The sequence below is a fragment of the Vipera berus genome (genome assembly GCF_964194415.1).
Source record: "Vipera berus genome assembly, chromosome: Z".
Classification (NCBI taxonomy): domain Eukaryota; kingdom Metazoa; phylum Chordata; class Lepidosauria; order Squamata; family Viperidae; genus Vipera; species Vipera berus.
In genome coordinates, this window is record NC_138205.1 from 11,760,658 (window position 1) to 11,782,133 (window position 21,476).

Consider the following 21,476-nt stretch of genomic DNA (forward strand, 5'->3'; position numbering starts at 1 on the left):
CCACCTCACAGGATACTTGCTGTTGTCCTCAACTTACAACCATATATCTGAAACGATGTAGGGTTTCCTGACTGAGCGGGGTGGTGGTGGACTAGAAGACCTCCAAGGTCGCTTCCAACTCTGTTATTCTATTCCATTCTATTCTATTCTATTCTATTCTATTCTATTCTATTCTATTCTATTCTATTCTATTCTATTCTATTCTATTCTATTCTATTCCATTCCACTCCACTCCACTCCACTCTCCACTCCACTACTCTACTCTACTCTTATTCTATTGTACTCTATTCTGCTCTACTCTATTCTATTCTTATTCCTGTTCTATTCTATTCTATTCTATTCTATTCTATTCTATTCTTTTCTTATTCCTGTTCTATTCTATTCTATTCTATTCTATTCTATTCTATTCTATTCTATTCTATTCTATTCTATTCTAATTCTATTCTAATTCTATTCTATTCTAATTCTATTCTATTCTAATTCTATTCTATTCTAATTCTATTCTATTCTATTCTATTCTAATTCTATTCTACTCTACTCTACTCTACTCTATTCTATTCCATTCCACTCCACTCCACTCCACTACTCTACTCTACTCTTATTCTATTGTACTCTATTCTGCTCTACTCTATTCTATTCTTATTCCTGTTCTATTCTATTCTATTCTATTCTATTCTATTCTATTCTATTCTATTCTATTCTATTCTATTCTATTCTATTCTATTCTTATTCCTATTCTATTCTATTCTATTCTATTCTATTCTATTCTATTCTATTCCTATTCTATTCTATTCTATTCTATTCTATTCTATTCTATTCTATTCTATTCTATTCTATTCTATTCTAATTCTATTCTATTCTATCCTATTCTAATTCTATTCTATTCTATTCTATTCTATTCTATTCTATTCTAATTCTATTCTATTCTATTCTACTCTACTCTACTCCATTCCACTCCACTACTCTACTCTATTCTACTCTATTCTTATTCTATTGTACTCTATTCTGCTCTACTCTATTCTATTCTTATTCCTGTTCTATTCTATTCTATTCTATTCTATTCTATTCTATTCTATTCTATTCTATTCTATTCTATTCTAATTCTATTCTAATTCTATTCTATTCTACTCTACTCTACTCTACTCTATTCTATTCCATTCCACTCCACTACTCTACTCTTATTCTATTGTACTCTATTCTGCTCTACTCTATTCTATTCTTATTCCTGTTCTATTCTATTCTATTCTATTCTATTCTATTCTTATTCCTGTTCTATTCTATTCTATTCTATTCTAATTCTATTCTATTCTATTCTATTCTATTCTAATTCTATTCTATTCTATTCTAATTCTATTCTATTCTATTCTAATTCTATTCTATTCTATTCTATTCTATTCTATTCTATTCTAATTCTAATTCTATTCTATTCTATTCTATTCTATTCTATTCTAATTCTATTCTATTCTACTCTACTCTACTCTATTCCATTCCATTCCACTCCACTCCACTACTCTATTCTACTCTATTCTTATTCTATTGTACTCTATTCTGCTCTACTCTATTCTATTCTTATTCCTATTCTATTCTATTCTATTCTATTCTATTCTATTCTATTCTATTCTATTCTATTCTATTCTATTCTATTCTATTCTATTCTATTCCATTCCACTCCACTCCACTCCTCTACTCTACTCTTATTCTATTGTACTCTATTCTGCTCTACTCTATTCTATTCTTATTCCTGTTCTATTCTATTCTTATTCCTATTCTATTCTATTCTATTCTATTCTATTCTATTCTATTCTATTCTATTCTATTCCATTCCATTCCACTCCACTCCACTACTCTACTCTACTCTTATTCTATTGTACTCTATTCTGCTCTACTCTATTCTATTCTTATTCCTGTTCTATTCTATTCTTATTCCTATTCTATTCTATTCTATTCTATTCTATTCTAATTCTATTCTATTCTATTCTAATTCTATTCTATTCTACTCTATTCTATTCCATTCCATTCCACTCCACTCCACTACTCTACTCTACTCTTATTCTATTGTACTCTATTCTGCTCTACTCTATTCTATTCTTATTCCTGTTCTATTCTATTCTTATTCCTATTCTATTCTATTCTATTCTATTCTATTCTATTCTATTCTAATTCTATTCTATTCTATTCTATTCTATTCTATTCTATTCTATTCTATTCTATTCTATTCTATTCTATTCTATTCTATTCTATTCTATTCCATTCCATTCCATTCCACTCCACTCCACTCCACTCCACTCCACTACTCTACTCTTATTCTATTGTACTCTATTCTGCTCTACTCTATTCTATTCTTATTCCTGTTCTATTCTATTCTTATTCCTATTCTATTCTATTCTATTCTATTCTATTCTATTCTATTCTATTCCATTCCATTCCACTCCACTCCACTCCACTCCACTCCTCTACTCTACTCTACTCTACTCTTATTCTATTGTACTCTATTCTGCTCTACTCTATTCTATTCTTATTCCTGTTCTATTCTATTCTTATTCCTATTCTATTCTATTCTATTCTATTCTATTCTATTCTATTCTATTCTATTCTAATTCTATTCTAATTCTATTCTATTCTACTCTACTCTATTCCATTCCATTCCACTCCACTACTCTACTCTACTCTATTCTTATTGTATTGTACTCCATTCTGCTCTACTCTATTCTATTCTTATTCCTGTTCTGTTCTATTCTATTCTATTCTATTCTATTCTATTCTATTCTATTCTATTCTATTCTATTCTATTCTATTCATTTAGTGACTGTTCTAAGTGAAAATAGCACTGACAAAAGTGACTTATGACCAGTTTTTCATACTTACGAACCTTGCAGCATCCCTATGGTCACGCGGTCATAATTCAGAGCCTTGACAACTGGCATGTATTTATGATGATTGTAATGTCCCAAGGTCATGTGATCACCTTTGGCGACCTTCTGACAAGCAAAGTCAATGGGGAAGCCAGATTCGCTTAACAACCATAATACTGACTTAACAACTGCAGTGATTCACTTCACCACCATGGCAAGAATGGTTGTAAAGTGGGGCAAAACTCACTTAACAACCACCTCGTTTAGCAACAAAAATGTAGGGCTCCATCGTGATCGTAAGTCAAGGGCTACCTGCATTATTCTTGCTTGCAAAGCTGTTTTTGTTTGCAAATGTCCACAAAAATGGGGAAAAATCATGGCGCCCTCAAAGAGTTGGCCCTCTTACCTTCTGCTCTTTTACAGCTACCCCTTCATCCTCCTCTTGTATCTCAGACAGCAGGGTGTCATCCTCCTCCTGTAACTGCTCCGACTCATCTTCGGGCACCACAAGGACATATTCTGGGATGCCACCAAATGAGTCCATCTCATCCTCTTGTGTCTACCATTGGACAGAAGAAAAAAACAAGTCGCCGTGAAGCCACTAAGTCAAATCAGCCTACAAGCAACGGCCACCCAGTAAATGTGATAGAAGGTGACGCTGCTATCCTGACGTTTAGGATGCCATTCCCTCCATTTGACTTTCCAGATCTGCTCCAACAGCATCTACTGTGTGTCGGGGATGCCCATTCAAGCTATCTAATAAGGAATTGTTTGTTAAATGTCTGAGAAATGTTAAATGTGCTGAGAAAGAGGCAGCTCTCTCAGCCCCAAGTCCCCATAAAATGCATGGAAGGGATGTTGAAGCCCAGCAGAAGCCATCATGGGGACACATCAGAGAAAAAAGTAATTATAAGATAACCTTTATTGTCCCTTTTTTCTGTGAACACACTGGCGCACATTAAAAAAATGAAATTCGGATGTCCGCTCTCAAAAGAAAATCATCATCATTCTAGCCTTTGTCTATCCACGGCAGGATGAATGCCTTTTCCGCATATTTCCAACCAACACGGTCCTGAGCTTTCTTTTGCAAAATTGGGCCCGCAATACTTGCTGATCTCATTGATCCATCTTGTTTTAGGTCTCTTTTGTGGATGCTTTTTTTTTACCGATTGGGATCCATTCTGTGACTGCCTTGGTCCACCTGCCCTCGGTTCTTCTTGCTATGGGACCAGCCCATTTCCATTGCAATTCTTTTACTCCTTCGAAGATACCGGGTACTTATGTTGTCTAATCCATGTGCAGGTTTTCCTATCTTGTCTTGTAATGCTGAGCATGTATCTTTCCATGGGCTTTTTGTGCCACTCGTAGCTTTAGTATCGATTGTGTGGTTAGTGGCCATGTTTCACCGGCATATGTTAGAGCAAGTAGCCCACACTGATCAAAAACTTTTCCCTTCAGGCATAGGGGGGGAGGTTGTTCTTGAAAATGATGCTTAGCTTGCCGAATGCCTGACAACCACACTTAACATGCTGTTCAATTTAATTTATTGCATCACCTTCCTTTGAGATCCATTGGCCAAGGCTACATACACACACACACACACACACACACACACAGACACACACAGTATCAAACTTGTTAACTCTCAAAAAGCTGTTACAGAATCTAGTTATTCTGCTTTGGATACATGAAGCCTCCTCCCAGAAGGTAACAAAGGAACCTGGTCATGGAGATGATGTGTAGCATCCCTGACAATGCTGCAGACCCTGGTCATCATCGTGTCAAGCTCGAAGAAGCTTTTTCAGCCATTTCTGTCCCTTGGCTTGCCTTACAGACCCAGGGGAGAGTGGGGAAGAATGGAATGTGACTTGCAGGTGGTGAGCTGCTGAGTTTGAGAACCCAGGTCATGCAAGATATTGATTACTGAGAGTCAAAGACTTTTTTTCTCATAATAATGGTCTGAAGCATAATTGGGTAATGTGGCCTGCACTGTCAGGGGGGGAAGGGAGTTACTTTTAATATACTGCTTTGGCACCCAATAGCCAGAGCTGCTTTTCCTTTCATCTATGCCGATATGATTTGCTCAATAAAGTTTTGCATTAGAGATTGGATCATCTCAGCTAAGCTTACTTCCTTGAGTTCGTCAGTCGGAACCTTGACACATCGCTTATAAGCCATGTTCTGGATAGAAGGAAGTGAACTGCCAATAATCTTTTCTGCCGTCCTCACCACTCTCTGCACAGCCTTATGGGCTCAAAGCTAATCTAAGCTCCCAAGTAGAGATCTGTGCAGAGATCTGAAATTAAAGGGCAACAGGCTTGCCTGCGAGAAGCACCCGTCAGGTACACCCTAAATCAAAGGTGTTCATTTCCAAGGTGACATAATGCAATTCCAAGGAAACACCAGCTTTGATTTAAAGCTGTTCCCGACAGGTGCTATGCATGCAATCACGCTTTGCATTTCTGGTTTAGATCATTGTCTAGCCATCCCCTCTTAACTCATCTCCACACAGCAGCCTTCCTAAACCTGTGCCCTCCAAATGAATGTGTGGATATTACAACAGCAGTAGGTGTTGCCCATTTCAACCCCATTTGGTCTCCCATTAATCAGATCACTGACAGTGATCTGAAGCAGGAAAATTCTTACCCTTCAGAGCTGATGATTTTTCTAGGTGCAGAAACTAAGTGAAGATAGTCAAGATTACTGGGAGGGGAGACTACAAAGAAGTCATATTAGAGTACATTGAAAAATACTCTAGAGTACTGCAGTGTTTTCTCAACCTTGACCACTTTAAGATATGTGGACTTCAACTTCCAGAATTCCCCAGCCAGCATTGCTGGCTGGGGAATTCTGGGAGCTGAACCCCACATATGTTAAAGTGGCCAAGGTTGAGAAACATTGTCCTACTGTGAAATAGTTGGGGGAAGTTTAAAAAAAAATCTGGAAGAAGGTGATGGCACACAACTTCAACGATGACAACAAATCCTTCTTCTTCATGGAATCCATACATCTAAACCCCATCCATGGTGCAAAAAATTTTTTTGCAGAGATATTTAGAAATAAATATTTGAATGTATCATCAGGAACCAAACTCAACATGAAGGAGACTTGATCGGGTACTTAATTTCTACAGATAAGGTGGAAGCTATGACAGGTAATCTTTGACTTACAGTCATTCTTTTTAGTGACTGTTTGTAGTTACAATGGCCACTGAAAAACTGACTTACACCTGTTTTCCGCACTTACAACCACTGGTCACATGATCGAATCAGACACTTGGCCCCTGGCATGTATTTATGACGGTTGCACCATCCCAGGGCCATGTGATCGTTTTTGGCAACCTTCTGACACACAAAGTCACTGGGGAAGCCAGATGGACTTAACCACCGTGTGACTATCGTCACAACTGCAGCGATTCGCTTAACGAATATCGCAAGCCAAGTTGTAAAATGGGGCACAACTCAACTGTCTTGCTTAGCTCAGCTGGGGGGGGGTCTCGTGTCAAAGACAACCCATATTTCCATCTTAATTTAAGTTTGACTCTTACCTGTTGGTCCTCCAGTTCATGACAAGATTGAAAGATCTCCTCTTCAGTTGGCAAGTCAGTGGCACAGAGTTTTGGCCAAGGAGGCAATGAGGACCCTTTCAAAAGCTTTGCAGAGTCCAGAGAGAGGTTTGCTGCAACAACAGGGTGCAACAACCGAGATCTGGATTCTTGCAGCCCTGGCAAAGTAAGGCTGGAAGATGCGGGCTGCTTCCCGAAGGGGTTTTCCAACCGCAGCAAATTTGGCTGCGAGAAGGTGCAATAGGAAAGCAATTTCTTAGGCCCGGTTTGCAGAAATTCAGACAGCTGGAAAAGAAACAAAATAAAAGCACCACTTAAAGCCCATCGTGTCAAACAAACACACACACGCACCCACTCCAACCCCCAAGTACAGGTAGTCCTTGGCTTATAAAAGTTCATTTAACGACCGAAGTTACAAAAGCAGCGAAAAGGTGTGACTTATGACCACTTTTTCACACTTGCAACTGTTGCAGCGTCCCCATGGTCGAGTGATAAAAATTCAGATGCTTTGGCAACTGACTCGTATTTATGACGGATGCCGTGTCCCAGGGTCACGTGATCACTTTTTGCAACTTTCTAACGAGCAAAGTCGATGGGGAGGCCAGATTCACTTTACAACCCTTAACAACTACAATGATCCACTTAAGGTTGTCCAATGGGGTAAAATTCACTTAACGACGGTCTCACTTAGCAACAGAAATTTTGGACTCGGTTGTGGTCGTAAGGTGAGGACTAGCTGTATTCTTCAATCCACAATAGGCACCACTTGAATTGACTTCACTCAGTGGCGGCTTCCTTACCGTTAACTTGTTTTGTTCCTGGTTCTGGCTTCTTTCCGATGTCTCTCTGGCCTCTGTGACTTTGTCACTCTTTGTAGATCCCTCCGGGCCTTTCCACAAGCTCTCCACGTGTGCCAAACCAAGTTTCTCTGCCCCACCCACATCTTTCTGCTGGGACACAATCAGACACGTCTAAATAAGCGGAGCAGCAACAATTGAATTCAAGTGTCGGTATGATTCCTTTCTTCTTTCCGATACCCTGAAAATTTCCCTTGATAATTTGGCAGAATGGTTTCGGTCTGAAAAAGGTCTCCTCCATGTTGACCCTGATTTCTAGAGACAACACAAGATGTCTTCCTGCAGTTTTCTTGGCTATATGATAGAAGCAAGTCTGTTGCTGGCATTTTCATCTTCCTGGTCTAGTGTATGTCTCTGAGAGCTCCTTGTGGTCTCCTATCCTACTTAGACTTAACCCTTCTTTTCAAAAACAGAGGCCAGCCAGGGGCTACCACTTGCCAGGACACCACTTTCAGACCCTCACCATTTCTGTTTCTCATATTTGCATGCAGTTGGGGAACATAGAATGAAGGCTATTGCTAAGCACATTGATTTGTGCTTTAGATTGTAAGCCGCCCTGAGTCTTCGGAGAAGGGCGGGATATAAATGGGATTTTTTTTTTAAAAAGGCACATTTAAATCAACTACCCAGGAATCCAGCTGAAGCCAACACTTATTAGGAATATTTTCATAGGCACAGTGTCCTAACTGTACCTTATCATGCTGAGTGGCCAACCTGGAGCATTTGAGATCAAGGAAGCTGAGGTTATCAAACTGTTCTGGGATCCAGCCACTGACTGGCTCTGGGTGACAGATTTCAGGGGACTTACCCACAATCCTGAAGGACAGACAGGATTCAAAAGTCGAAGTCGAGATTCCTCCAGTTTTTGGAGAATATGGGGAACAGAAGTATTAGCATGGACAGAAGACTTCTCCATGCAATGCAGGGCAATGGGATCCATAGTCTTTGGGGGAAAAGTCAACAGGGCTTCAATCTCTGCAGAAGAAAAACATAAAATAAAGGCAGTGATTGTGTGCCTGTGTAAAAGTCCAGTTGTGAACTGCTTGTTCTCAAAATGGGCATGCAAATTCCACTGGCAAGCTTGCTTTTAAAAATATTAATGCAAAAATGCAAAATAAAACAGTAGGAAAGATGGGGGGGGGAAGAAAAGGGAAAACTGTAGGAACAAGGGAAAAAAGAAATAAAAGGTATTGATTTCTGACTCTTTGGTGCAGTAGAATAAAATAATAGCACCAAGCCTCAACTTTTTACTTTTGCGTAATAGTATAAACTAGCCATTTCTATAACAACAAGCCTATCTAATCGATAAAACTCAAAATCAAATTTTCATTTTTTCCACCTCGAGCACAAAATCCAGAAACGGTTCCCAAGTCGAAATAAAAGTAACTGTGTGGGGGTTTTTTTCTTTAATCATAAAACTGTCTTTTCAAAGGTCCAAGACTTGCCTTTTCTTAACCAACCCAACCCATGTGCTCTTGCTGTTTTACTGACAAAACACCAAACTTTTAAAGATCATTTGACAGTACATACAATATTTCAAAATGCACCTTTAAATTTAAAACTCTTGCAAGGATGTGCAAAACCAAATGTGATTCTGCTGCAAAAAGGAAGCAGAACTTAATTTTAGTTTATTTTTAAGCCAACATTGCTGAGCTTAAACGATCCCTTATGACACCTGAGCCACTTTACAATGTCTTCTGGGACTTCAATTCCCAGATTTCCCCACCCACATCTTAAAGTTGTCCAAGTTGGGAAACACTGCCCTAGCAATTACAGGACACAGGATTCCCTGCTCTTAGCCATAGGCAAGGAGGAAGAATGACACTTTACAGCACTGGCTGCAAAAAGGCTGGCTTCAGCATGGGTGAAATCAAATATTTCGGCCTTTGTTTTGCATTTTTAGCCCTTCGGTTGGGGTTATGAGGCAGTATGGAAGACCAAGAAAAGACAGAATAACAGAGTTGGAAGGGACCGTGGAGGTCATCTAGTTTAACCCTCAGGCAGGAAACCCTATACCATTTCAGACAAATGGTTGTCCAGTCTCTTCTTAAAAATTTCCACAACTTCTAGAGGCAGGTTGTTCCACTGGTTTAATTGTTCTAACTGTCAGGAAATTTCTCCTTAGTTCTAGGTTGCTTCTCTCCTTGATTAGTTTCCATCCGTTGCTTCTTGTCCTGCCTTCAGGCACTTTGGAGAATAGCTTGACTGCCTCTTCTTTGGGGCAGCCCCTGAGATATTGGAACATCAGTATGCTCAAAGGCACAATCGAGAAGAAGGAATGCTGAAATGGAATAGCGTCTTTGAGAAGGCCATGGGTTAGAAGATAAAGAAAAGAAGATTAAAGATTTACTACTCCAAGGATCGCCAGACAGGCCCAGCTCACCTGTCACTTCTGCAGACTGTGATAGATCGTAACCTACCAATTCATTTCAGAAGCCTTTTCTTTACACCTAGATGAAAAAATAGAAATATAATTTCTAATCAGTGGCACATTTTGTTATATGCTAGCCACACACCCACCTACGCTCATACACACAGACATTAGATTCAGTTTATGATGGCCAAATCCCAAACTTCATTCTAGCATTGATGATGTTACGTAGATTGGTAATGAAACGTCTGCAAGAAAACCACCAAGCTGAGACAGCACTAAGAATCCCAAAGCACAAACTACTTTGTTATTATTGCTTTGCCTGGTTAGTAAAGGGGCCAAATTACCTACACAAATAATTCAAATTCTTTGAGCAGCACTGAAGATGGAGCTTGGCTGTTTGAAGAAGGCTTGGCCAGTGTTTCTCAACCTCAGCGACTTTAAGAGCAGTGGACTTCAATTCCCAGAATTCTCCAGTTAGCCATGCTGGCTGGGGAATTCTGGGACGTGAAGTCCACTGCTCTTAAAGTCATTGTGGTTGAGAAATATCGGAAGTGGTTACAGCTCAATTTTCTTTTCTCCTGGCTCTGACACTTGATAAAAAGAAAACAAAAATTAAAAACCTGTATGACCTTGTTTGGATCACATCCTGGAACATATCCCATCCGCTGGCTTAGAGAGCTCCCTAGCCTGAACTCAAGGCCCCAAACATCTTTCAGATGACACAACCTTGCTCAATCCTTAAGCCTCAATTTTCCCTCACCCTGGATCCCTGGTTAATTCATTGTCACTGCCACTAATCCGGGGTGTGAGAAAAAAAAGAACTTCCTTCATTTCACACATGTCAATGGGGTGACGTGTCTGTCCAAACCTAACATGGCTTCTTGTTCTTCCCTACATGCAACAGGCTGATGCCAGCTCACTATTGGCTTGCCAATACATTTACCTCCGGGGCAAATTTGAACTTGGGAAGCATGTTACAAGAGAAGGAGGATGATTTAAAAAGGAGTGTAAGAAAACATTAAAGTTAATGGGTCAATATTTACAAAGGTGCCTATAATTTCTTTAAAGGCAGTCCTCAACTTACCTGTGACCATTCAAAGTTACAATGGCACTAAAAAAAAGTGACTTATGACTGTTTTTCAGAGTTATGACTGTGGTAGCATCCCCATGGCCACATGATCAAAATTCAGACATTTGGGAAGTTATTCACAGTTATGACCGTTGCAGTGTCCTAGGGTCAAGTGACCACCTTTTGCGGCCTTCTGATAAAGACAGTGGGACAACCAGATTCATTTAACAACCGTGTCACTAATTTAACAACTGCAGTGATTGACTTAACCACTGTGGCGATAAAGGTCGCAAAATGGGGCAAAATTCACTTAATAAATATTTCACTTGGTAATAAAAATTTTGGGCTCGATTGTGGTCGAGGACTACCTGTAGTAGCCTCCTAGGGCCTCAAATCATTGAGCATGCAGGGGTTCCATAACCCATAAACCTCAACTGAAATGGTTCCTAAAAGGCAGCCGGGTTGGGAAAGGCTGGTGCAGTTACCTCAGCTTGGAAAGGCAGTAGTTTATTCAAACAAACCCAGACTCATAATGTTTACCTACCAGTTTATTGAACAAACCATCATGTAGATTCACAGAGGGAGTGGATTAATGCCCCACACAAAACTGCAAGCAAACTAACCACTTTTTCTTTGTGCTAGAGTAGTTTTTGGGACTGGGCTATTGGGGGCGGGTAGACTATGTAGTTGTGGGGCATTAATCCCCGTGAATCTATATAACAGTGGTTTGTTCAATAAACCAGGATGTAAAAATTATGTCGGGGTTTGTGTGAATAAACCCCTGCCTTTCCAAGCTGGGAGTTGAAGTTCACACACCTAAAAGTTGTGGAGTTTAAGAAACCCCCAAAGCAGTTTCTAAATTGAAAACTACAGGTGGTCCTCGACTTACGACCACAATTGACCCCAACATTTCTGTTGTTAAGTAAAACATTTAAGTGAGTCTTGCCCCATTTTACAACTTTTCTTGCCACAGTGTTAAATGAATCACTGAAATCGTTCAGTTAGTAACAGGGTTGTTAAGTGAATCAGGCTTTCCCCATTGACTTTGCTTGTCAAAAAAGGTCGCAAAAGGTGATCACATGATCCCGGGACACTGCAACCGTTGTAAATACGAGCCAGTTGCCAAGTGTCTAAATTTTGATCAAGCGACTGCCGGGATTCTGCAACAGTCCTAAGTGTGAAAAATGGCCATATAGTCACTTTTTCCAGTGCCGTTTTAAGTTCAAACGGTCACTAAACAAACTGTTGTAAGCCGAGGACTACCTGTACAATAAAACACCTTTGTTCTCTTTGGAGGAAAAAAAAAGAGGCTCAAAACTCTTCTGTCATCTGCAGGAAATCTTGGGAAAAAGTGGAAATAATCGTCTTGGGCAACTTTCTCCCTCCATGCTGCGCTTTTTTCAACCAGTGCAAAGGCAAAGTTCACCCATTTCTCCTCAGCCCCACCAAGATGTAGGAGGGAGATTACACGCTGGGGGGGGGGGGGGAAACGTGATTCACATCCCCACGGCCTAGCTCGAGCAAACTGTTGTAAGTCGAGGATGACCCGTACAATAAAACGCCTTTGATCCCTTTGAAGAAGAAAATATTTTTTAAAAAAAGCGGCGGGGGGGGGGATTTGTTTCAAAACTCTTCTCTCATTTGCAAGAAATCTTGAGGGGAAAAGTGGAAATAATTGACCCAACCCAAACGAGAGCTTGGGGAATGACTCAGCCCGCTGCGGGGGAAAAACGTGTTTCACATCCCCACGGCCTAAGCTCAGGAGTCTTCAAACTTGTCCCTTTTACGGCTTGTGGACTTCAACTCCCAGAATTCCTCAGCCAGGTACGCTTGCTGAGGAATTCTGGGAGTTGAAGTCCACAAGTCATAAAAGGGCCAAGTTTGAAGACCCCTGGGCCCTAGCTCGAGGCGTGACACGGGTGCTTGGCGATGCCCGCCAACCCGCGAAACGATGGAGGGTTGTTGTTGTTGTTGTTGTTTTTCCTCTTCCTCCTCCTCCTCCTCCTCTCTCCCTCCCTCCCACCGCCCAGGACAGCTGATGATGTTCCCACGCCTTTATCTCTAACCAGGAAGCGGCGGCGGCGGCGGCGGCGTCTCTAAGCCAAAGTGCCAGCCGAGCCTCGCGGGCTCGTCCTTTGCGCCTTCTCACCCTTCCTCAGCCCCCGGAGAAGCTCCGGACTCGGACGCCGGAGAGAGACCCGCGCCCCCTCTTCTTCCTCCCGAGCGAGCGAGCGAGCTCCGGGCTCCGAACTGGCAAGGAAAGAAAAGCGGAGAAGGAAGCGAGCGGCGGCCGAGGCGCCACCCCCCCCCCCCGGTCATAGGGCGCTTATTGCCTTGCCGATAAACGGAATTGGGCCCTCCTCCTCCTCCTCCTCTTAGAGACAGCCGAGGGAGCCTCGCCCGAAGCCTCCGGATTAACCCGTTGCGTTAAGGCGCAGGGAAAGGATCCGACGCTTTGACCCGGGATCCAGCGCGGGAACTTAATACAAGTAGAGTAGAGTAGTGTAGAATGTAGAGTAGAATGTAGAATAGAATAGAATAGAATAGAATAGAATAGAATAGAATAGAATAGAATAGAATAGAATAGAATAGAATAGAATAGAATAGAATAGAATAGAATACAATGTATAATAGTGTAGAACAGAATATAGAATAGAATATAGAGTAGAATAGAATATAGAGTAGAACAGAGTGTAGAATAGAATATAGAGTAGGATAGAATAGAATATAGAGTAGAGTAGAACAGAATGTAGAATAGAATATAGAGTAGAGTAGAACAGAATGTAGAATAGAATATAGAGTAGGATAGAATGTAGAGTAGAGTAGAGTAGAATAGAATATAGAGTAGAACAGAGTAGAACAGAATGAATAGAATATAGAGTAGAGTAGAACAGAGTAGAGTAGAACAGAATGTAGAACAGAATACAGAATAGAGTAGAACAGAATGTAGAATAGAATATAGAGTAGGATAGAATATATAGAGTAGAGTAAAGTAGAGTAGAATAGAATATAGAGTAGAACAGAGTAGAATAGAGTAGAACAGCATGTAGAATAGAATATAGAGTAGAATAGAATATAAGTAGAATAGAATATATAGAGTAAAGTAGAGTAGAACAGAATATAGAGTAGAACAGTAGAGTAGAACAGAATGTAGAATAGAATATAGAGTAGAATGGAATATAGAGTAGAATAGAATATAGATTAGAGTAGAGTAGAATAGAATGCAGAATAGAACAGTAGAGTAGAGTAGAACAGAATGTAGAATTGAATATAGAGGAGAGTAGAATATAGAGTAGAATAGAATATAGATTAAAGTAGAGTAGAATAGAAAGCAGAATAGAACAGTAGAGTAGAATAGAAAGCAGAATAGAACAGTAGAGTAGAGTAGAACAGAATGTAGAATAGAATATAGAGGAGAGTAGAATAGAATATAGAGTAGAGTAGAACAGAGTAGAGTAGAATAGAATTAAGAATAGAATAGAATAGAATAACTTTATTGTCATTTTAAATGTACATTAACCAGCATACATTAAAATGGGGTTTCATTGCATACAGCTCTCAAAGGGTCACCACCTCCAATATACGCTGCATAGGTAGTTCTCAACTTACAACAAGTTCACTTAGTGACCTTTCAAAGTTAAAAGGCACTGAAAAAAAGTGACTTATGACCGATTTGAAATTTGAAATTGTGTTTGTTTATTTGATCAATGACCAGCAACATCAATCAAACAAAACGAGCAATAAAAACAGGAAATACAACCCGGATCAAGAAGGAAAACACCCCACCACAACAACACTCCAACAAAATCAATACAATAAAAGTATACAAGCAAATATACATTCTCTAAAAATTATTGGAAAACAACTAAGCAAAGTATTAATATGAATCAGGATCTTTAGTTTCTTAGCTGGGTCCCCCCCCCCCCCTTATTATCAGATTGTTTAGTGACATTTGAAGTTACAATGGCAGTGGAAAAAGTGACTTATCACCGTTTTTCACACATACAACCATTGCGGGATCCCCATGGTCAAAATTCAGATGGTTGGCAACTGACTCATGACGGTTGCAGTGTCTCTCCGGGACATGTGATCCCCTTTTGCGACCTTCCGACAAGCAAAGCCAAGGGGGAAGCCAGATTCACTTAAAAAGCCATGTGACTCAGTTAACAACTGTAGCCAGGTCATAAAATGGGTCAAAACTTACTTTAGAAATGTCTCACTTAGCCACAGCAATTTTGGGCTCAATTGGGCCAGTAGGACTATCCAGTGCTTTTTTTGTAAAAGAAAAAGGTGTCGGAACTCACACACGTCATACAACCTGCCTTGCCTACCCTACAAGGTTCCATCCAAAAAAGGTGCCGGAACTCCGTTCTGAGCGTTCTCTGAGAAAAAAAAGCCCTGGGACTATCTGTAAGAGGCTTCTGCTGTGAATGTAACCTGCCCACTTCAACTGTGATGTATCTGAATTCTGATATCAAAAATGAGGAGTCCTTGGTGCTCTCTGAGCTTGCTTGCTTGCGTTCTTGCAGATGTTTCATTACCCAAACTAGGTAACATCATCAGTTAGGGTTAGGATGCAGGGCTAGGCAACCTTGGCTCTTTTATGACTCGTGGACTTCAACTCCCAGAATTCCTGAGCCAGCCATGCTGAGGGGAAAGGGAGAGGTTTCCAAGCTGAGCCATGCTGGCTCAGGAATTCTGAGAGTTGAAGTCCACGAGTCATAAAAGAGCCAAGGTTGCCTACCCCTGGCCTAGGCCTTAGGCAGCTTTATGACTCGTGGACTTCAACTCCCAGAATTCCTGAGCCAGCCATGCTGAGGGGAAAGGGAGAGGTTTCCAAGCTGAGCCATGCTGGCTCAGGAATTCTGAGAGTTGAAGTCCGCGAGTCATAAAAGAGCCAAGGTTGCCTACCCCTGGTTAGGGTTAGGGTTAGGGTCAGAGAGCACCAAAGACCCCTCATTTCAATCCTGAGCTACAAAGAAGGGTAGTCCTCAACTTATCACCATAATTGAGGGCAAAATTTCTGTTGTTAAGCGAGACATTTATTGAGTGTGTTTTGCCCCATTTTACCACCTTTCTTGCCCCAGCGGTTAAGTGAACCCCTGCGGTTGTTAAATTAGTAAGACAGTTGTTAAGTGAATCTGGCTTCCCCGCTGAGTTTGTCAGAAGATCACAGAAAGGGGATCACGTGACCGTGGGGATGCTGCATCTTATTTGGGATCACGTGACCGTGGGGATGCTGCAGTAGCTTTTAAGTGTGAAAAACAGTCCCAAGTCACCATTTTCAGTGCGGTTGTAACTTCGAACAGTCGCTAAATGAACTGTTGTAAGTCAAGGCTTTTTTTTTCCCTTGAAGAAGTTTCGCTTCTCATTCAAGAAGCTTCTTCAGTTCTGAACTGAAGGAGTTTCTTGGATGAGAAGCGAAATGTCTTCAAGAAAAAAAACAACAAGAAAATCCGGTTGCCTTTTGGAAAAAAAAAAGCACCCATGGGTCTTAATTCTAATCTTGCTGTAGATCCCAAAACTGGTTAGCTGACCTTGGACCAATCTCTCTTTCTCTCTAAGCCCAGCCCACCTCACAGGGTGGTTGTTGTGGGGAAAATAGGAGGAAGAATGAGTACAGGTAATCCCCAACTTAGAACCATTTGTTGTTGTTTTTTTATTGCTGACCAATTTACTCCATAAACATATGGAAGGCCAAATTTAATTCCGTAGCAACAAGTTAAAGCATGTGTTAAGTAAGAAAAGCAGACCGTTTGTTTCTGCAGAGCAAAAATAAAAAGAGGTTAGTCAGAATACTTGATCATAGAAATTAATTATTTGAGAGGTTTTCTCCTCTATTTCCTTTATCTATCTCTTCTTTCCCTCTCAGCCCAACAGTCTTATATACAACCTGCCAGAATTTACAGCATCAGATTTATTTATTTATTTTATTAAATTTATATGCCGCCCTTCTCCCTAAGGACTCAGGGCGGCGCACAACAATAAAAATTAAAAACATAAAATAGAAAATTTAAAAAAGAATTAAACAATAAATACAATAATTATATGACAATTTAAAAAACAGTAAAAAGCTAATTAAAACCGTAGTCGGTCCAGGCCCGCTTGTTGGAACAACCACGTCTTCAGGTCATGGCGGAAGGACCGAAGGTCAGGGGTCGTCACATAATCACATCAGTCACACTAGAGCAAGGGTCTTCAAACGTGGCCCTTTTATGACTTGCGGACTTCAGCTCCCAGAATTCCTCACCCAGGGACACAAATTCTGGGAGTTGAAGTCAACAAGTCATACAAGGGCCACGTTTGAAGACCCCTGATATAGACTTTAAGGGGAGTGGACTTTAACTCCCAGAATTCCTCAGCAAGCATGCCTGCCTGAGGAATTCTGGCAGTTGAAGTCCACAAGTCATCAAAGGGCCAAGTTTGAAGACCCCTGATATAGACTTTAAGAGGAGTGGACTTCAACTGCCAGAATTCCTCAGCAAGCGTGCCTGGGTGAGGAATTCTGGGAGTTGAAGTCCACAAGTCATCAAAGGGCCAAGTTTGAAGACCCCTGCACTAGAGCAACCTCGGCTCTTTGATGACTCATGGACTTCAGCTCCCAGAATTCCTGAGCCAGCATGGCTCAGCTTGGAAACCTTTCCCTTTCCCCTCAGCATGGCTGGCTCAGGAATTCTGGGAGTTGAAGTCCACGAGTCATCAAAGAGCCAAGGTTGCCTACCCCTGCACTAGAGTAAAGGCCTCCAAACTGTAGCTACCTAAACACCTAAACCCTTTCATTCACAATAATATTTCCATATTTAAGAGTTTTTATTGGGGGGGGGGTTTCCCCATACATTCAGTAATAATTTTTCAACAGACATGCTATCTGAGTTTATATTCACTAATACACATTTAATTCCTACTCTTTTATTCTTTCCTCTAGCCATCGATAAAATAAGTCCCAAGTTTGATAATATTCCATTTCTTCTTTTTTTCTTTCAGTCTCGTAGTCAGTCTATCCATCTCTGCGCATCCTAGTATTTTTTTTTTAAAATTATTTCTTCATCTGATGGTATTCCTTCATTTTTCCAGTATTGCGCAAATATAATTCTTGCTGCTGTTGTGACATGCAAAATCAAATATAAGCTTTGTTTGTTAGTCTTTTCTGGCATTATACCTAATAAAAAAAGTTCAGGTTTAAAATCTATGTATTCTCTCAACATCTTTTCTAGCCAAGCATGTATCTTTTTCCAATGACTCTTTACTTTGTCACATGTCCACCAAATATGGTAATAAGTGCCTGACTTATGTTTACATTTCCAACATCTATCTGACATATTTTAAAATATTTTTCCTAGTCTTGCTGGTGGCAAGTGCCATCTATAGAACATTTTATATAAATTTTCTTTGTAGGAAATTGACATTGTCAGTTTGTAATTTCTTTCCCATCAATTTTGCCATTTTTCTAATTCTATATTATATCCAAAAATTTTCACCCATCTTATCATTGTTTCTTTAATTTGTTCGCTTTCCATTTTCAAAGTTAATAGGAAATTATACATTTTCTTAATTAGTTTCTCATCAGAAGTTAACAATGTCTTATCAAACACAGTTTGTTCCTTATAAAATCCATACAGTTTAATATCTTTATCATATCTAGCTTGCATTTGTAAATGCGCCCACCATGATAAATTGATACTCTGATTTTCCATTTCTTGTTTAGATTTTAAATTCCCTTTAGAGTTTAGAATATCTCCACATGTCCAGATTTTTTGAAAGTTCACTAAATTTGGGCCTACAGATGCTTCCATTGTTGACAACCACCCTGGAATTTTCAAATATATTTTATATTTTATTTTTTCCCATGTTGTTAATAATGCATTTCCTATATAATGATTTTGGAAATATTTATGGACTTTATTTTTCCTATACCATAAAAAAGCGTGCCACCCCAATTGTAAATCATGCCCCTCCAGATATAACAGCCTTTTATTTCTAAGAGTTATCCATTCTTTTACCCATGTTAATACAGATGCTTGATAATATAAAATCCACTCTGTTAGACCAAGACCTCCATTTTCCTTGGCATTTTGTATCATTTTCATCTTAATTCTAGCTTTCTTTCCTTGTCAAATAAATTTCAAGATTAGTAAATTTAAGTCTTCAAATAATTTTTTCTCAAGTTTTATAGGTATTGTTTGGAATAAGAATAAGATTTTCGGTAGTATGTTTATTTTCACTGTAGCAATTCTTCCTAATATCAACAATTGCAAGTTTTTCCATTTTTCCATATCCAGTCTTACTTGATTCAATAGTTTTGTATAATTATCTTCTTTTGTCATTGAACATCTTATATTCCCAGATATTTGACCTTTTTAACTATCTACAATTCTGTTTTTTCCAACATTTGTGGGGGTTTTTTTGTTTATCTGTAAGGTTTTTAACCATTACTTTGGGTTTTTTTCTCTGTTTATTTTCAGTCCTGCCATTGTTCTATCTTTCCCAATAGTTTAGGAATCATCTCCAAAGGTTCTTCTAAAATAAATACCAAATCATCAGCAAAAGCTTGTAATTTATGTGTTTCGCCTTTTATTTCTAGTCCTTTAATTTCTATATCTTGTCTAATATTTCTATTTAAAACTTCCAGGGTGGAAATAAATAACAATGGAGATAATGGACAGCCTTGCCTTGTGCCTTTTCTTATCTCAAAGTTCTCAGTATAGTCTCCATTCACAATCACTTTCGCTGTTTGTTTATTGTATATTGTTTTTATCATGTTTATAAAGTTCTGTCCAAAGTCCATTATTTGTAATAGCTGAATCGTAAATTGCCAGGAAACATTATCAAATGCCTTTTGGGCATCTAGAAATATTAGTGCCAGTTGTTTCCCTGGATGTAATTCATAATATTCCAATACATCTATTATTACTCTTAAATTATTTTTAATTTGTCTCTTTGGCAAAAAATCATTTTGGTCTGAATGTATAAATTCAGTTAAGAATCTTTTCAGTCTCTCTGCCATTATTGAAGTAAAAAAATTTTTAATCCACGTTCAGTAACGATATCAGTCTATCTGTGTCAAATCTGAGTCTTCTTTTGGTATTAAGGTAATATTTGCTTCTATCCATGTATTTGGCAGTTTAGCCTTCAACAAAAGTTCATTGCAAACATCTTTCAGCGGTTCACTTAGTATCTTGTAAAGCTTTGTATAACTCTGTCAGTAGTCCACCTGGCCCAGTTGTTTTCTCATTTTTTTTGTCTTCTTATGGCCTCTGTTATTTCCATCATTGTTATTTTTTCCTCTAACACACTCTTACAGGTTTCTGAAATTTTTGGAAGGTTATTTTCTTCCAGATATTGGATCATTCTCTCTCTTGGAATTTCTTCTTTCATACAGTTTCTTGTAATATTCTTTAATATTACTTTAATATAACTGCATTGGCTTCCAGTTGCCCTCCAGGTGAGATTCAAGGTGCTGGTGATGACCTCTAAAGCCCTACATGGCATGGGTCCGGATTATCTTAGGGAGCACCTGCTGCCAGCATCAACTTCCCATCGTCCTGTGCGCTCCCACAGAGAGGGCCTCCTTAGGGTGCCGCCGGTTAGGGAGTGCCAGCGGGTGATCCCCAGAGGGAGGGCATTTTCTGTGGGCGCGCCTGCCCTTTGGAATGATTTACCTGTGGAATTCTGGACCGCCTCCGATCTGCGTTCATTTCGCCGGGACCTGAAAACCTGGCTTTTCGATCTATCAGGCCTGGACTGAAGGGGTTTTAGCTTTTTAATATTGTTTTAATTGTTGGGCTTAATTAATTTAATTCATTTGAATTTTATATTGTCTTTTTACATTGTCTTTTATATGCTGCCCTGTAAACCGCCCTGAGTCCTTCGGGAATAGGGCGGTATAGAAAACTAAATAAATAAATAAATAAATAAATAAATAAATAAATAAATAAATAAATAAATAAATAAATAAATACCTTTTTTATTTCTTCATTTTTAAATTGTAGGCAACCGTTTTCATCTACAAAATTGTTTGTCATTTTCTTCTCCTTCTGTTTTTTAAGTTTATAAGCTAACCATCTTCCTGGTTTATTTGCATTTTCAAAAAACCTTTTGTTTTGGTCTTTTTATTTGCTGTGCCAATTTTTCTGAATCCAACAGATTTAGTTTATGTTTTATTGCAGGGGTCTTCAAACTCAGCCTTTTTATGACTCGTGGACTTCAACTCCCAGGATTCCTCAGCCAGGCATGCTGGCTGAGGAATTCTGGGAGTTGAAGTCCACGAGTCATAAAAGGGCCGAGTTTGAAGACCTCTGTTTTATTGTTTCCATTTCTCTTTTCAGAACCTTCTTTTGCGGATTCATTTGCAGTTCTGATTCTAGTTTTTCATTTTTTTTCCTTTTAATAGTACCCATGGCTGCCTTTTCTGTTTTGTTTTGTTTTTGCCATGTATGTTATAGCTATACCTCTAAAGTATGCTTTGGCTGTATCCTATACATTTTCTAATGCTGTGTCTTCTTTTTTGTTTTCTTCGAAGAAAAACTCCATTTCTTTTTTTGCTAGTTCTATAAATTCTCTTTCTTTTAATATAAATTGGTTCAAAGTCCATCTTGATTTTTTTTTTGGTATTCCTCTTCACATCACTTTTAAAGGATTATGGTCTGCCCATGTACCTGATTCTTTCTTGATTTCCTGCATATTTATCCTCATCTATTTTATTTTCCTGGGCTCCAAGATCACTGCAGATGGGGACTGTAGCCAAGAAATTAAAAGACGC

The 21,476-nt window shown here is 39.3% G+C and overlaps 1 protein-coding gene across 4 annotated transcripts in view; it reads right to left on the reverse strand.

The window, feature by feature from the left end:
• Nucleotides 1-13,206, reverse strand: part of LOC308677652 (telomerase protein component 1-like) — an 82,771-nt gene extending 69,565 nt beyond the window's left edge. For 2 of the 4 annotated variants that reach the window (XM_081344260.1, XM_081344257.1), the window contains exons 1-6: nt 12,867-13,206; nt 9,658-9,724; nt 8,083-8,249; nt 7,218-7,367; nt 6,400-6,702; nt 3,259-3,411 (exon numbers count right to left, since the gene is read on the reverse strand). In XM_081344260.1, coding sequence (XP_081200386.1) covers nt 3,259-3,411; nt 6,400-6,702; nt 7,218-7,367; nt 8,083-8,214 — 738 coding nt within the window. In that variant the 5' untranslated portion in view covers nt 8,215-8,249; nt 9,658-9,724; nt 12,867-13,206. Of the gene's footprint in view, nt 1-3,258; nt 3,412-6,399; nt 6,703-7,217; nt 7,368-8,082; nt 8,250-9,290; nt 9,359-9,657; nt 9,725-12,866 lie in introns of those variants that run through there. The other 2 variants (XM_081344259.1, XM_081344258.1) reach the window with 2 other exon arrangements.
• Nucleotides 13,207-21,476: the final 8,270 nt, after the last annotated feature.